The sequence below is a fragment of the Urocitellus parryii genome, chromosome 8 (assembly GCF_045843805.1).
Source record: "Urocitellus parryii isolate mUroPar1 chromosome 8, mUroPar1.hap1, whole genome shotgun sequence".
Taxonomy (NCBI): domain Eukaryota; kingdom Metazoa; phylum Chordata; class Mammalia; order Rodentia; family Sciuridae; genus Urocitellus; species Urocitellus parryii.
Genome location: NC_135538.1, coordinates 85,501,141 through 85,517,648, shown reverse-complemented (window position 1 = coordinate 85,517,648; position 16,508 = coordinate 85,501,141). Strand labels below are relative to the sequence as shown.

The window sequence follows — 16,508 nt, the reverse complement described above, 5'->3', positions numbered from 1 at the left end:
GCAGGCTATATACATTTTAAGAATATCTTAAAATGTTATTAGGCACCCAAGCTCCCTACACCAACTATTCACAATTTATTCACATAAATTTAATGGCCCATATCTGAATGGAGATTTTAGGCACTTAGCAGTTGGTGAAGGTTACCATTGCTTATGATGTCTATGTGTCTATCTCTTTCTCTCCTAGTACTCTCCTTTAGAGAGTGATGGAAATGAAAATGTGCATATAGGTAACCCTGGTCACCTAGAGAATAAAGCTTCTCTCTCTGCTTTCACCTCTCTCCTCTCTTGTCCTTATAACCTCCCAGTCTTCAGGCCAGAGTTTTTGCAGTGGTGCTCCAGGAAGGGGTGTATTCCAAGTCAGCACAGGGCATAGTGCCCAGGCTCTGCATCCTTCCAGCCTCCCTCTCTTTGAGGCCCTACAGTTCAGGCAATTGCATTAATAGTGTTGGCATTCAGCCTCTGTCCTTTTTTTTTTTTTTCTTTTTTTTTTTTTTTTTTGAAACACACATGAAGACAAACACAAGTGGTCTCTCTTACTTTTGTAGAATGCATACCTAGAATTCATCTGAAATGGAAGTGACCTAAATGTAAAAAAAAAAAAAAAAAAATCCACACTTTAAAATTAATCTTTGTCTTCTCTAATTTATTCTTTTACACTTAGCAGTCCTCATTGTTTTTAACCTAGTTCAAGGGCTTCTAATTCTCAATATACTTCTTGCTAATAAGCAGTCTTTTGTTAGCTTTTATTTATAAGTAATACAAATAAAGACCTACCTGGTCCTTGTCTTGTGAAAATGGATAGAGGGTACAGGAATTCCCTGAGAACAATTTCTCACGGCTTATGCTCACATGAAAGATTAAGAATCTGAAATTCTAGGAAGAGAAGATTATCTTGAAAGTATACAGCTTCCAGAGTTATATATTAAAAAAAATCTATTCTACTGTAGAAATGAACAAAATTATTTTGTTCAATAAGCATTCTTTGATAAAATGGCAGTGAAAATGAAGAATTACCCTAAAAAGTACATAGGTAAGTATATATATAGTCTTAATTTAAATATAACCTCAACTAAGTATTTGTTGTTTGTCAAGCAATGTCAATGCATGGCTTCATTTCATCCCTGTCACAGCATGAAAAAGCAGTTGCCATCACAGGTATGTCATCAGTATCATAGGATTGAGTGTAGAAATCACACCCATCACTTACTCTCTTGTTCTGATGTTTTGTTTATTTTAAGTCTTTCTGGATCATTTGTGGTGCAAGAAGACTTCATGGGTATGAATAAATATGAGATAATCAATAATAGTTCATTGTAAATTGAATATAAAAGTTAACCAAAAAATTAAGAGTAGAAAAGACCATTATTCACTGCCAAGCTCTCCTTTAAAATAGTACTGATTTACTATCTAGGCCAAGTTTTCCCAAACAGGAGCTCTCAAACTTTATCATGAGCTTTTGGGTTGTTATCACCCTACTTTCTCCACCCACCCTGATCTGCTGGGAGCCTGTCCTCTCCAACTTTGGCTGGCATTCCTACTAGGGAGGGGGATTCCAGAGGGTCAGAGCATCATAGCTTTCAGGCTAATAAGGGACTTTCCACTCAGCTCCTCCTGCCTCAGCGCCCTCCCTTTCCTCCAGCCTACACGGTCAGCAGTTCCCAGGCAGCCTCCCTCAGACCACCTGCTGGCTCAGCTCCACCCTTCCTTGCTCAGGCTCCATTAGACTTCTTCCTCACAAAGAGCCTCTCTCAGAAGAAATACTCTCCCAGTTCTGCTGAAACAGACATTTCTGAGGGAACATTATGTAAATTTAGGATGAGTTTCACTGTAATAATCATGTGGCAGAATTCAAAACTTGGTCTTTTTTTAAAAAAATCAAAGCTATAATTCCCTAAACAGTAAAAATTCGACATGATTAGTACTATTCCTTCAGAGTAACAATCATTTCAGAGGCGCACAATTCTATAACAGAAACTGCCTCTTAAATATTTATTGTGTTTATAAATTTCATAATTTGAAAAACATCAATTTCTAATTCAGGTCCAAAGTACAAAGTTGATACTTCTGCCAACTTTTTCAACAAGTTAAAGGAATCTGCAACTTAATTCATTTTTTATTTTAGAAAGCATTTATAAAGTCAAAGTTAATTTAGAATCTTTTTATTAACCATTTTGTATAATATAATATTAATAATAAATTGGCATAAAAAGTCAGGTTGACATACTTAGAAACTGAATCACTTTGAAATTACATAATCATTAAAATATGTTTTCAAAGCTATGGGATAACTGAGAACTTTAGATATTTCATCAGGTTAAAGAAAATCCAAGAAAAAAGTGATATAATCGTTACTATATTAAAGTATCTTACAAATTTTCTCTAATATGGATACTTTAATACAAAGTATTAAAAATGTTGACTCATTTCAGACGTAAGAAATAATACTTTCATTCCTCAAGAGCAACATAGACAAAAGCAAGACATTTCTTGTGAATAGTTCTCTACGTGAATAAATCTAAAAAGAGGGAAGATTGCATAAGCCTTTTCTGTCCAGGTCACAATTTTGTTTTAATTGCTACTGGGACCCTCAATGTGCTTGGGATATAGTGGATGCTCATATATTGGCTGAATTGTTAAAATGCTGGTAAGGAGATTTTTTAAACACACCTTTTACAATTATATGGCATCTTTATTTTGAAAAATTTAAGAGCTTATAGTTCTCTAAAAATGTACTTTTTTCCCCCTTTAAAAAAAAAGTTATGAAATAGGCAGAGAAGTTAATAATTGGTCCCAGGTAAGAGCCAGAGCCAACATATGAAGACAAGATTTCTCCATCCTGTGGTCTTGGGAACTGTCCTGAGATAGGCTATGATTCGGCCAAGATGGTCTGCCAAGATGGGAAAACAAGAAAACTGAGCCCTTCTGATAGATGTCAGTAATAGACAGGTCTATAACCTCCCCCTCCCTCCCCCAGAGCATGAGCCTGCTTTCTCTAGGAGTGGAAACTACGATACCTATACCTCATAGAGCACTCCTGAGAAGTGATACAGGTATATATGAGAAAGTACTATAGGCCTGTTAGCTATGTTTCCTTATTATTTCCTTATTATTACCTGCTAGGACAGATTAATCAGAACAGTGTCTATTAATAGAAACGTACTAAACAAGCTACATGATCTCATTTAACTTTACTGGACATCAATCTCCTTAACTATAATGAGAGGGTTCATAACATTCTCTATAAAATCCTTCTAGTTATAAAATGCTTTGACTCTTCATTGCTTAAATTTATGAGGTAGAGTGGAAACTTCAGTGAGGGAGGGCTAGAAGTTTTAAAAAATTAAACATACACAAATTATGGAAGCAGACTTCTAACTAGTGTGATTTTCCTTAATATAAAGAACCACCAATTACCCTGAACTCATTCAACATCACTTCCCACACCCACACATTTTTAAAAATAGTGGGACTACAAAATTGTTTGAGAGTATATTTACAGACACAGTAGTTAGCACCAGACTTATAAAGCTTTCTGCAGAAGAACTTACTTGTCTCCAATACTGCATGGTGTGGGGACTGGGTTATAAGCGGCAAAGAGGCTCATATAGCTTATACCAGAGGCAAACAGGAAGAAAGCATACAGAAAACAGTGACAATGAAAATTTTACTCAGAGTCCAACCAAATCAGGTTGCAAGATTTCTATACCATTTCCCACGAGAATGGGTAACTTAATTTAAAATAGCTCACTAACGTCAAAATCAGCAGTTACTGCAAGTTAATATTTGACTTAAAGTGTTTTGGACTATCAGTTGCTCAAATAAGAATTTATAGATTTTCAACAAAAGAAACATAAACCTATAAAAAACACCCTTCCTTTCAAAGAATAGTAATTTTAAAACCCATGTGATGATTGATTGCATTCTACTTTATTCACCTAATTAATATGTACTCACAGCAGGTTTGTGATAAATGTGAATCACTAGAGATAATGATGAAATACAGTAAGACCACACATAGTTAAACATTAAGAACAGAGGTAAAAAAAAAAAAAAAACTCAGGTCAAACAGGGCAACTGCAGAAGCAACAGCAACAAACCACCAATTTCTGTTTTGTTTCTCTTGCTTCTAAGGAGGACAGAGTGTCTGAGAAAGTATGGAATCATTTCCACCTAGCTCTAGGCCCAGGTTCCATTTCTGCCTTAAAGCAGAAAATCTTGGTGTGGTGGCAATCTAGGATGCTCAAATGGGGAGAACAGTAGAGCAAAAAGAATATTTCCATAAAATACAAAAGGATGATGAAGTGGGGAAAAAGTAGGTTAAGCAAAAATAAAAGTAAAAAAGGAAAACTCCTTTTCCTCTTTTCTATTTCCTAAAGGTAATTTATTAGTGATTCCTCAAATGTGTGAACAGTATGTTACTGCCATACAAGTATCAGAAAAAAATCTTTAATTTACTTTGTTTCATGGATGGGGTTCTAAACAAACCTGATAGGATCATGTTTCTCTATCTGGGGAATGAACTACTATTTAAAAATAAATGAATTTATCCAAATAGACACTTTTGCCATTTAGATTAGCTTGACATTCTGTTATTTAAACAGAATGCTTTTCATAAATGCTAATAAATAATTACCTTTTCTACAGATAACATGATAAAAAGGGATACTTCCCTTCTTATAAAAAGGGGGGCCATAATATGAATTATTACAAAGTTTAAGAGTAAGATGATCATGTATCATGGATTTTCTGTAAGGGTCATTTTCAATTATTCTTTCCCAATATAATCACAAATAAGTAAGACATTCTTTCGAACCTGTGTCTGACCAAGAAAAGTCATGAGAGATGAGTTAAACAGCAGCAAAGAAAGAAACTAAAAGTCCTCAAAGAATTTTTGTTCCAACTTTAGTTCTGTATTGTATGAAACAAAAGCAGTACACTTATATTTCTGCTAGATTATCTATTAAGAAAAGGGGACTTATTCTATACTACATGAAGTATACTTTACACTTAACTTTTTAAAATGAACTATCCTAATTTAGAATCATTGGGGCAAAATCTATCATGGCGGTTAGTATTCTAAAGCATGCAAGCCTTAACTTTTCCTTTTATTTGTTTCTTTCTTTCTAAAGTTGTTCTTAAAATTGCCTCTGGTATTTTCTAAATGTGCTCAGAAGTCCTACGGCTCTGGCAGTTTTTTAACTAATAAAATAAACATAGCAATCGAGTACCTGCAGTTCTGTTAACAGTATTGTTTGTGTTATAAGCCCCATCCACAAAGGCTACAGAGATAATATCCAGTACAAACAAACATTACTGAGATACCAGTGGCATCTTAAAGCAGCACACCCAAGTTTCAAAATGCAGAAGAGGAAAATTTTCCACTCCCACGATGCTCAACTCCCTGGTAAAACACACGTCAGGGAAAAGAGAGTGACACTGCTGCTGTTACTGTGAATTCAGGGAGGAGGTGTGGGTGTGAAGCAAATCAGCAATTCTCTCCATTTTTTCACCATCCTTCCCCATCCCAATTTATCTCTTCTTTTCTATATTGTCTCTCTTTTTTTTTCCTCCATATTTCTACTTTTTACTACATATTTCCATATTGTCTGATTTAACTGCTCTCCAATTCCAACAAAAAAGATGGATTTGACCTTTAATTTTGTTGCTTAACATCAATCTCTGAATTTCATAAAATACAGATGCATAGACCCTACTGAAAAATATTTCAATGGAATATGCATAGTACAAGGAAGGGGCTGCAGTGGGCTGAAGTAAAGGCTGGGGAAAAAATTTCTACAGTGATTTGCAATGCCCAAATTCCCAGCTGAGGGAAAAGTTAAACCCTTCAGGGACAATATGGCCCTGAGTCAGCCAAGAAATGCTAGGAGGTAAGACATAACGGTTGGTGCAGCCCTATAAGAATCACATGAGCTAGTACAATCCACCTGCCAGGCTGAACAGGCAGCTGAAACCTGAGGAGCAGCTCCTCTTTCTAAGTTTGTCCTTTGCTTCTAGAGCCCAAAGACTTAAAATTGAGTAAGGATGACATGCCTCTCTTTAAGACTAGGTCCAGCTGAATCCTTACTCCTTCCTAAACAGACTCATCTTCCCCCAACTCCTGCATATCTTTCTTTTGCTTCTTAGCACTACTATTAAGTTATCTTCTTGACCGACCCTCAGTAGTCTCCCCCAACTTAAGGCCCTACCACAAGATAAAACTCTGTACCTTAGTTTTCTCAATTGTAAAATGAAGCTATGTGTTAGTATAAAGTTAAGAGGATTATATAAACTAATATATGTAAAGTATTTAAAACAGTATTTGTTACACAAAATATAAGAATTTGTTAAATAAAATGAAAATAAATCATCTTTGAATACATGTATCCAGATCCAAATGACAGGAAGGTCTTCATAATGGCAAAAACAGGCCTCAAACAATAAAATAATAGCAAATATACTGATTTTGTTAGTGTGCCATCTATCCAAAAGACTTACTAGGAATTGAGAAAGATTTCTGAAGAAATGAGGCTTTATCTTAAAGTTGTATATTTAGTCAATTCTGATCCCAAGACACTAATTATTACAGAAGAAATAAGTCTATCTGCTGAAACAACACCTTACAAAATGAAAGTATGAGACTTCACCCTTAGTCTGGGGCATCTTGTACCTGACTATTCAGTATTGCAATGGTTTGCATTCTTTAGGCCTTATTAAGATAATATTATTTAAGATGTTTCACTGCACAGTCCATTTTTTAAAAAAAGTATCTGAAGTAAAACATTTATTTGATTAAGAAAAAATGATGCATTTTTCATTTGCACATGGGCACTATGAAACAAAAAGAACAGGATAAAGTAAGGAATAGTAAAAGAGATGGTGAGAAAATAAGGTCAGTTTCATGACAACTGGACTGTTTACCCTGCTTGTAATATGTGAATATATAAATAATATAATGTGATATATAATAATATAATTAAAACTTATAAAAAGGAAACAGTGCATTTCAAATTGGAACTACATATTTGTACAGTAGAAAATTACATCATGAAAATGAAAACTAGTTTAAACTTTAATCTCCTATTTAATAACCATTTTTAAGGTAGAAAAAATATTCAAAAAATGTCTAAAGTGCCAAAAGTAAATTACTAAGAAATAGTAAATACATGTTTTTATTTTTCTGTCAGAATTTAACAAGGCTTGGAGCAGGGGCACATGTCTATAACCCCAGCAACTTTAGAAACTGAGGCAAGGATCACAAGTTTAAGACCAGCCTTAGCAACTTTAGTAAGGCCCTATTTCAGAAAAAACAAAATACAAAAAACAACACTGGATGTAGTTCAATGGTATAATGCTATAGCACCCCTGCATTCCATCTCCAATACCAAAAAAAAAAAAAAAAAGAAAGAAAGAAAGAAAGAGAAAGAAAAGGAAAAAAATTAGCTAACCATATTAAAAATTACTTCCAAACAAATGCTGATTTCATAAATACAAGACCAAGAAATCTTACATTCTCTTAGTGATAGTAATAAAATATTTTTTAAAAAATATATTCATATTTGACTTTTTTTGTAATTCTTCAGTTATAGCAAAATTCTACTCACAATCATTCAAGAATTATAGTTTTTCATGAAGATAGTTCCTGTGAATTCTTGTTTAATAAAAAAAGTATTAGCACTGATACTTTTAATCTACACCAATAGAACTGATTTATAAAAGTTTATGTTAAAAAAGTATATATATATATTTTGAAGTATTACACTTCTCTAAATTTCAGAATTGTACTTTGAAGAGTTCTAACTTTTGCAGGAATAAAAGTACTTTTCATTTAGAGAAGAAATTTCCATTACTTGTGTATTAAGAAGCCACACCCCATACAACTAATGACAAGAAAACATTTCAATTCAGACCTCTAACTTGGCCTGAAGCAAATTAAAAAAAAAAAAAAAAAAAAAAAGACTCAAAAAATACAAGGCAACTCACATTTTCAAAGAAAGGAAACTTTTGCTAAATAAGTTGAAATTATGCTGAAGAATTTATATGCTAAGCACGACTGAATATAAAAACACCAGAGCAGTCAACCATAGCTTTAGCACTTTGAGTATGATTAACAGAATGAACCTTCAAAGGTCAATTAAATGTCAACACACTTTAAAGAGATATTCTTAAAGTCTGGTCAATGTAAAATAGCATCTCATAATTTAAGGGTATCCTTCTTAATTTAAGTATAATGTGCATGTGATATATGTACATATATATGCAGGCTTATAATATTTTACCAACCAGCTTACAATAAAAAGTCACCTGGCATCTATTCTAGAGTTTTGAATATCTTAATGTTTTTCAAGTTATGCAATAATTAAAAAAAACACAACTTTGTTACTATATAGCATTACTCAATGAAAATGAAACACAAAGTTGGCTTTTATATTGAGATTCAATTAAAGGTGGATTAAAATATGTATGTAAAAATTGTTATTGAACATATGTAGCATTTGTATGTCAATATTACCTAAACAATACAGTAAAATAACTATTTACATTGCAGTAAATATTACAAGTAACCTAGAGATGATTTAAAGTATCCAGGATGATATATGTAGGTTAAATGCAAATAATACTACACCATTTTATATAAACAACTTGAATATTCACATATTTTGGTATCTGTAGGAAAGTGGATCCTGGAACCTATCCACCATGAATACTAAGAAATAAGTGTAAATTATAAATTCTCAAGACTAAGTTTATACAGTACATGAATCTATTTTTTCTATCAATCCTAAGGATAATGCATTTTTGTCCCCAATACATATCATCTGGTATATAATCTATCCCCAAGTAATCTTTTCTGAATTCTTGTGGTTGAAAAGCTTCTTAGAAAAGGTATATGCCAATTGAAAATAGAAATCTGTGGGACTAAACAGGTCCTGAAGGTACTAAATGCTTGTATTGATATTTTCATCCAAGAACACAGCAAGATCTCCAATTTCTTCTCCCCTAAAGAAGGTCAAATTATCATAGATCCTCAGAATGAGAAAGGCATATCAATGTCATTTGGCCCAATCCACTCCATTAACAAGATAGGGAAATGTAGAACAACTTGACTTGACTCTTACAGCTCCTTGGCAGAAACTTTTCTTCCAGTAAATATAAACACATAAACACACACACACACACACACACACACACACACACACACTTCCATTAGGACTTTATGACTAGGTTATAACTGACCCAACAGTTGTGACTACTATAAGAATTCAGAGGAAGCGCATATCCTCAATATGTTAATGATTTTCCAAGAAGGTATCAGAAATGGAAGAATAAAAGTAGAAACCAATAGTTCAAAAGGAAACATCACTAATGAACTAAGCTACCATGGTTGTTCCTAAAATTATGGAAAGATAATGTTAGATTAGAATGGGACTCTGTTTTTTTTTTTTTTTTTTTTTTTTTTTTTTTTTTTTTTTTTAATGTCACCCTATAAACCAGGCAGGAGATATTCAATTTCATTAGAGGATTTTAAATTTAGAAAACCTAAAATAATAAAAGCAAAGACTAGCCTAGGAATACATGTGCAAGAGAGAAGAGAGGTAAAGAAAAAGATTGGGGTCCCTCCTAGGAAGTACTGGGGTGCTGTAAGAAACAAATAAGCTGATGGGAAAGAAAGTACACTAACAAATATGAATTGCTCAAGAAATTTAAGTTAGAACTACCAGGGGACAGGGGCCTCTCTAACCACGTTCCTAGGTTTTGGTGGCAAATTCTCAAAAAAAAGCAAATCTAGGATTAAATTCTGGAACCATTCCTACAGAATTACAGATAGAAATCTCTTAACCTCAATGATTCCAAAAGCTAGATCACAAGGGAGGAGATAGCTGCCATTCTTAGGCCTCTGAAAAGTAAAGGACCACTGATAATTAAATGCAAAACCAGGATTAAAACTTTAAGACAGATCACATAATCAGACAAATTGATTAAGGAAAGAATATAATTAAATGTTAAGTAAGGTGGTGCAAAAAGGGAAGAGGATAGAGGAGACTCCACCTGAGCCAGGAAGTGACATGATGAAACCGAATTATTAGCTGGCACCACATACAGTCCACATCTTTCTCCTATCCCTTTTCCCTCTGCTCAACAATTATTATTTAGTAATGTGCTTTTCCATTGTGTCCAGAGCTACTTATCTCCTCCAGTGTTGCCTTCTTTTCTGTCTTCTACATCAACACTCCCGAGCTAAAAAAGAAAATTTTAAAAGTTACCATAATAAGTTAAAAGCTACATATATCAAGTATTACTGCATGGCAATTATTAGCTGATGATACTTTAAAAATCTTATAATTTCCACTCCTTTGAGGCTGGTACTATTATCCTCTTTTCCAAAGTAAGGACACTGAAGCTTAGGGGGTCAAGGATGCATGCAGCTCAAGGCCACTGAAGCAATAATGTCAAAGCTAGGTTTGGAAGTAAGTCTGGCAGATTCCTCACCCTATTCTTTGAACATCTCTCCTACACTCTTTCCATTTTTTCCCAATAAACAAATTCTGACATATGTGTTGGGGATTTTATGGATACAGAGCTTACAGGAGTGCTTATATGAGGTTGCAGATACAAGATTTGACAATAGAAGGCAGAGAGATTGGGTGACAAACACTTGACTGCCAAATTATCAGCTTCAGGAACAAAATCTTCAAATTAGCATTGAAGAGACAGCTATCCATCCAGTATTCTTTTCTGTTCCCTCTCAGACCTTCTGTACCTTAGGACTCATTCTCAATCATTTGCTTGAAACCTTATCTACCCAGTTGAAAAGGGGAAAGAGCCTGGGATTGCCCCTCCCACAAATCACCCACAGGCTGGGGAGAATAGAGCAAATAATGTACTAGTAGGAGGTGTCTGTGAACTCTAGTCTTCAGCCTTGTGCAATACCAGTCTGAACTGTGTTTGTAGCTTTTATTTTCATTTACCTGCAGAGGTGGTTCATGGCGGGGCGGGGGCTTTCTGGCCACAGGGCTCAAATAAAAGATGAACCAACAGGTCTGGTACCATAAGGCAGTGATCAGAGCAGTGAGCATCTGGGGAGCTTTTTCAACACTTGCCATTACAACACTGGCAAGAAAATCGTAATGCTCATTCTTAAAATTTAGTGATTAACTCTCACTTTGGAAGAAGCTTAAGAATACAGTTAGATTCTCCTCACAGACATTCTGATTCTGTAAGTGTGGAAGGTACCCAAGAATCTGATGTTTTGCTAGTTCTACAGGTGATTTTGATAAAGTTCTAAGGACCAACGCCCTGAAATACATTGCTCCAACCATTTACAAGGCTGACCAATTAGCAAATATGAGTGGAGAACACAAACTCTATAAAGAAAACTTGTTCAAATATCAATGCTAGTTTCTAGGATGAGAGATCACTTTTAAATAAAGCTACTCTGCTTTTGAGAAGTTTCCAGGTCTATAAATATATAAAAGACCTTTGTATTCCCCTGATGTCACCAAATGGACTTTTATACCAGCCCTTCAAAAATAACAGCATATCTCACTATGGTACACCTTGCATCTCTCCTATACACAGTACTTGTCCAGAGTGAAGACCATGACTAAATGCTACTTCCAGTGCTTAATTTATATTTGGTGTAAGGTTGGAGATAGTTCTTAGTGCAGATTTATTTGATTTCAAAAGGAGCACTTCCCTTCAGACAATGAATCGAAAGATTTCATTCATGCTATTTTTAAAACAAGTTTAAAAGTTGAACAGTACTCGAGCAAAGTATTATGGTTATGATTAGGACATTTAATTAGACATTCAACCATAATGCAAACAGCCACTCATTACTTAAGAAACAAATCTTTCAAAGACTCATGTTCTTCAAACAAAATTAAGTCATGAAATATATTATCTTAAATCAATATTGCTAATCTTTCTCATAGAAACCCTACCAATTTCTTTCTTTCAAAATGCAAACCCCTATTTTAAGCTATAAATTTTGGGGATGCATTCTAGAATTAAGCTCAGTTTTTCTGTAAATTCTTCCTTTGATAACTTCTTTCTCTGCAGTAAAGCATGATGATAATTCTCTTTAAGGACAGGTAAGACAGATTTCTAATTATTTTTATCTGAGCATTAGGTATTTTACTCAGCAAATAGTTGTTGAATACCTTAATGCAAATCTATATTTTAAAAAATCAACTACTGTTACTATAAGCTCCATCAAGGGAGAAACCATCCAGTGGAGCACTTGACATGTAAAAGGCACTTTCATGAATGGTGAGAAAACTAGGGGACTTTGTCTTATAGTGAACAAAATAACTTCTTTTGCATAAACTCCTAGCAAAGTGTACATGCAATATTTGAGAGAATTTTGTTCATGGAAAATGTTTGACTTGACTTTCTTATGAAAAATAAATGTAGGTTATCATGATAACCAAAAGTTAACATTTCATTGTTTTTCAAGTCAATCTGCATTGACAATATTTCAATAACTAATGTCAGACCAAACCTTTAACATTAATTATTTATCAAAATTATACATGCCACTAACACATCTCAACAAAGATTATGTAAGTGCGCTGTCTAGGCGTCAGTGATACTGAACACAGTAGCTATTTTCAATCCTTCATTAAAATTAGATCAAGATGTACTTGTATTTTGTGTTACAGTTCCTGTAAGGAAGATTTAAATTACTTTACCATATACTTTGGTTACAAGTAACATTTTCTTTTTCTTCTTTGTCAGAAGAGCCCCCATCTCCCAACAAAAGTTTTCAGTAGAAATAAGCAATACAGAAACTACAGCGACAAACACAAGCACCTGCCCTGTTTACTCTCTTCCTTGCATAAAAAATGACTTGTTCTCCCTCTAAACTGAGTCCAGAAGGACTTGCTGGGGGCACCTGCCACTTCACCTAACTCTTGACTCTCTGTGTCCATCCTAGCCCCCAGGATTCCAAATGGCGCAGCAAAGTAGATCAGTCTTACAAATCATAAAACAAGCAATTCCGGGTAACTTATTTTTCCCGGAAGAAAACCTATAAGTATTAGTGTTTTTAAATATCAAACTTAAAAGTTTTATATTATTAGTAGGCTGAAAGGTGAACCAGGCGCACGTAAATATATCCTGGCCTACCGCTTCATAACTCCTGCACCTCGTTGAAGCACAGAAAAATCTCAAATTAAGATTAATTTTAAAAACGGGCACCACAGATCATGTAGCTGTGGCCCCATATATCATATACTAGGAGACCTAAGTGGTTCAATCGTTTGTCCAAGGTCAAGCAGAGCCAGTTACAGGCAGGGTTGCTTGCCGACCTTCTAACCTTTCCGCTTGCCCCCCTCCTTGCACAGGCTCTTGGCAGCCCCCGCCCCTGAAAGGTTCCCACGGATACGGTTCGCAAGTCAGTGGCATGTCAGTGCCTCTCCAGCGACGGCACTTTTATTTGTTCTCCCCGCCTGCTCCAAAAAGTATTAAAGGCTCCCTCCACGCCTTCTCCCTAGCCAGGCGCCCCAACCACTTGAGCCCATCGCTCTTCAAAACCGACTCACCCTCAGCCGGGTCTGGGGAGCCCTCGGACGAACTCCGGCCCTCCCCGCAGTCCCCGCCGACCGCGCCGCGGCCCTGGCTGACGACGAGTCTAGAAAGTCACCGGCGGTGACCGCGGACGCGAGGGGCGGGCCGCGCCGCGCCGCCCCGCGGAGGCGCCGCAAACTTTTCCCGGCTCGCAAGTTGCCGAGCTCGGCGGCCGCGGACCGACTTCCTTCGCCCGCCGCCGGAGCGAGGGGGCGCCCCTTCCCCGGGAGGGGGCTGGGCGAGCCGAGAGACCGTCAGTTTGGGGCCGAGGGAACGCGGGCGCCCGGTACTCTGAGGCGCGCGGGGCCAAGCCCAGCGCATTGTCTCCGCAGCTTCGGACCAAGACCCAGCGGCAGTGGCAGGAGCAAGAGCAGTGAGGAGTTGCGGTCCCAAATTTGCCGCCCCTTTTCGCCGTCGCCGCCCACTGCGTTCTTTGTGTGTCTCTAGCCGTCCTTGGGCAGCTCCGCCGCTCGCCTGACAGCTGATGGGCTCACCACGCCGGGTCCCGCGTCCCCTCGGCGGCCACCGGCGAAGCATGGCCCAGCTGGCGGAGGAGCAGGGAGGAGTGTTGACAGATGCTGTCTCGGAGCGGTGGCCGCCGAGGAAAAACGAAGACTGGCCTGCGACCAGTCTAGCTCCGCACTCCCTCTCCAAGACCCGGTCGGCGCCGAGACCCTCCCTTCGCGGCCGCCCTCGCAGCCTGGTCCGGCACCCAGTGCCCGGCTCCGCGGACGGGCGCGCTCGGTCAAGAATCCTGGGGAACCTGCTCCGCCCCTTGGCTCTAGCGCCCTCCAATGATCTCGGCCTACAGGGGGCAGTTCTGTCCAATCAAGTGTTGGGAAGCCCGGCCAGTCCCCGAGAGTGCAGCCAATAGAACGCGACTCCGGCAACACACCCGCCCTGATCCACTAGGAACAAACCGCTCACAGCCCAGAGGTGGGACTCGATCCTGGCGCCCAGAGCGACAAGTCGAGCGGCAGCTGGGTCGCAAAGTGGAGAGACAGTCTGTGGGAGCGAGGTCTGGTGTCTAAATTGCGATTATTATAAGGAGTTGATGTAAATGGAAACACACTACTTTTGTAGGTCATCAAAATCCACACCCACACTTTTCTGGGGAAAGTGCATAAAAGAAAGCTGCACAATCCGTCCTAGCACTATTAAATATTCAAGTTAAGGCTTTTCCTTTTAGAACACTACTTTAAACCAGGTGCAGGCCAGTCCCAAGCATTTGTAGTCTTAATACATCTGACAGAACACCCGGTATCTGAAAAAGGTTAGTTTCTGTCCTGCTCCAAAACGCAGAATGTTACTGTTGCCACTGCAATGTTTCTTTTTTCTTTCTTTCTTTCTTTTTTTTTTTTTTTTTTTACCTGAAAGAAAATTGCATTCAAGAATGAAAATATGAGTTCATGAGTTCTGTATCTGAATTATTTTTATCGTGGACTTTATTTCTATAATAAAGTCACAGGAACTATCTTTAATGGAGATGAAAGAATATAGATATAGATGATATATATGATTATCTATTTATCTACCAAGACTTGAGTAAAGTGCTGGCTATAAGTGACTGCAGCTCTTGATCACAGGACCTTGTCATTAATCAGCACTCCGTAGTATTTTCTAATTTGACTTGAATAGTATTACTCAGTTGTTTATATGAAGTTAATAAACTTTATTAAGTTCTTTATTGAAAGACTACACCATGATGACAGCAGTTTTTTGGTAACAAATATTTGCATATTTTAAAAATAAAATTACACTTATTTGTATGCTTCAAATTGTCATGATCAGTTTATTTCTTCTGGCAATGAACTTCACATAAATTTTTTTTGTGCACATGTGACACGATCCTTCTGCATAAATTTCTTTGATGACCAATCTCATTTTTTAAAAAGATCCTCTGTACAGTGAACCAAAGAGGAAAAGATATAAAAGGAAAATTACTATATTACCATTTTCAAAGAGGAAATTACTATATAACATATTGCTTTCATGGTTGAAACCCACTGTGCCTTACCACATTTGCTTCAGGGAATAGCATGAAGCCCAAGACTGAGTTTTGTCAAAAGATGCATAAGTCCTGGATTGACTTTGAGCAAATTTTTAATGACTAATTACCTAATAAGAAGCTAGTATACTGGGCTTTGCCTGCTTCATTGGGCAAGTGAGAGCCAAACAAGATAGCTTTTGTTAAGTTCTATGTTTTCTGTAAAATATTGTGCCAAGTGAAAAGCAATATTAAATATGTTACTATTCTCTAATTTTCTATAAAGATACTCACCTACTAGCAGCCTAATAATATTTCCTTGGTACAGTTTTTCAATCTGAAAAATTTTGAGCCCATCAGTTTTTCCTCTCAAAATAGATGTAAACAAAACCTCTGTCTTAATATTCTAGAGCAAAGCAATATTTCATCTGGGTCCTATGATGCATTCCTATAGTCCCAGCTACTTGGAAGGCTGAGGCAGGAAGATTCCTTGATCTCAGGAGGCCAGCCTGAGCAACCCAGTGAGAGCCATTACTAAAACAACAAAACAAACAACAACAACAACAAAAATGCAGTACTTACAATATTTTTTCTATCTTTTTTAATACAGAGGGTATTAGGCTAGAAGACAAAAGTACTTAGGAAAGAATTCTGGATGGGAAAATATGAGAAATTTTGTTTACCGTTGTTACCATTGACATATTTCTGAAAAACAAGATGTAGTAATGTTCAACTTAATACTCTTCTATATATACTGTTTAAAATATATGAAAATTTCAGTGTATACATATAAATAAATTAATGTATCCTATTTCTGCTAAATTTCCATAGTTATACATGGCAGTTATTAATAGCTAGGTCAAATTGATACTCATATAATCAAGTATTGAATTTAATATTTCACAGCACTTGTTAGGGATTCACTATGGGTTTTGTGATTAATTTTCAA

At 36.7% G+C, this 16,508-nt stretch overlaps 1 protein-coding gene across 1 annotated transcript; it reads right to left on the bottom strand.

Moving 5' to 3' along the window:
• Nucleotides 1-1,402: 1,402 nt before the first annotated feature.
• LOC144256431 (uncharacterized) lies at nucleotides 1,403-16,254 on the bottom strand. Its single transcript, XM_077801487.1, has 5 exons — nucleotides 16,243-16,254; nucleotides 14,493-14,599; nucleotides 13,548-14,377; nucleotides 10,051-10,239; nucleotides 1,403-3,611 (listed from the first exon to the last, which is right to left on the bottom strand). The coding sequence occupies exons 1-3, from the start codon at nucleotides 16,252-16,254 to the stop codon at nucleotides 13,645-13,647; spliced, it is 852 nt and encodes a 283-aa protein (XP_077657613.1). The 3' UTR covers nucleotides 1,403-3,611; nucleotides 10,051-10,239; nucleotides 13,548-13,644.
• Between the last annotated feature and the right edge of the window lie 254 nt (nucleotides 16,255-16,508).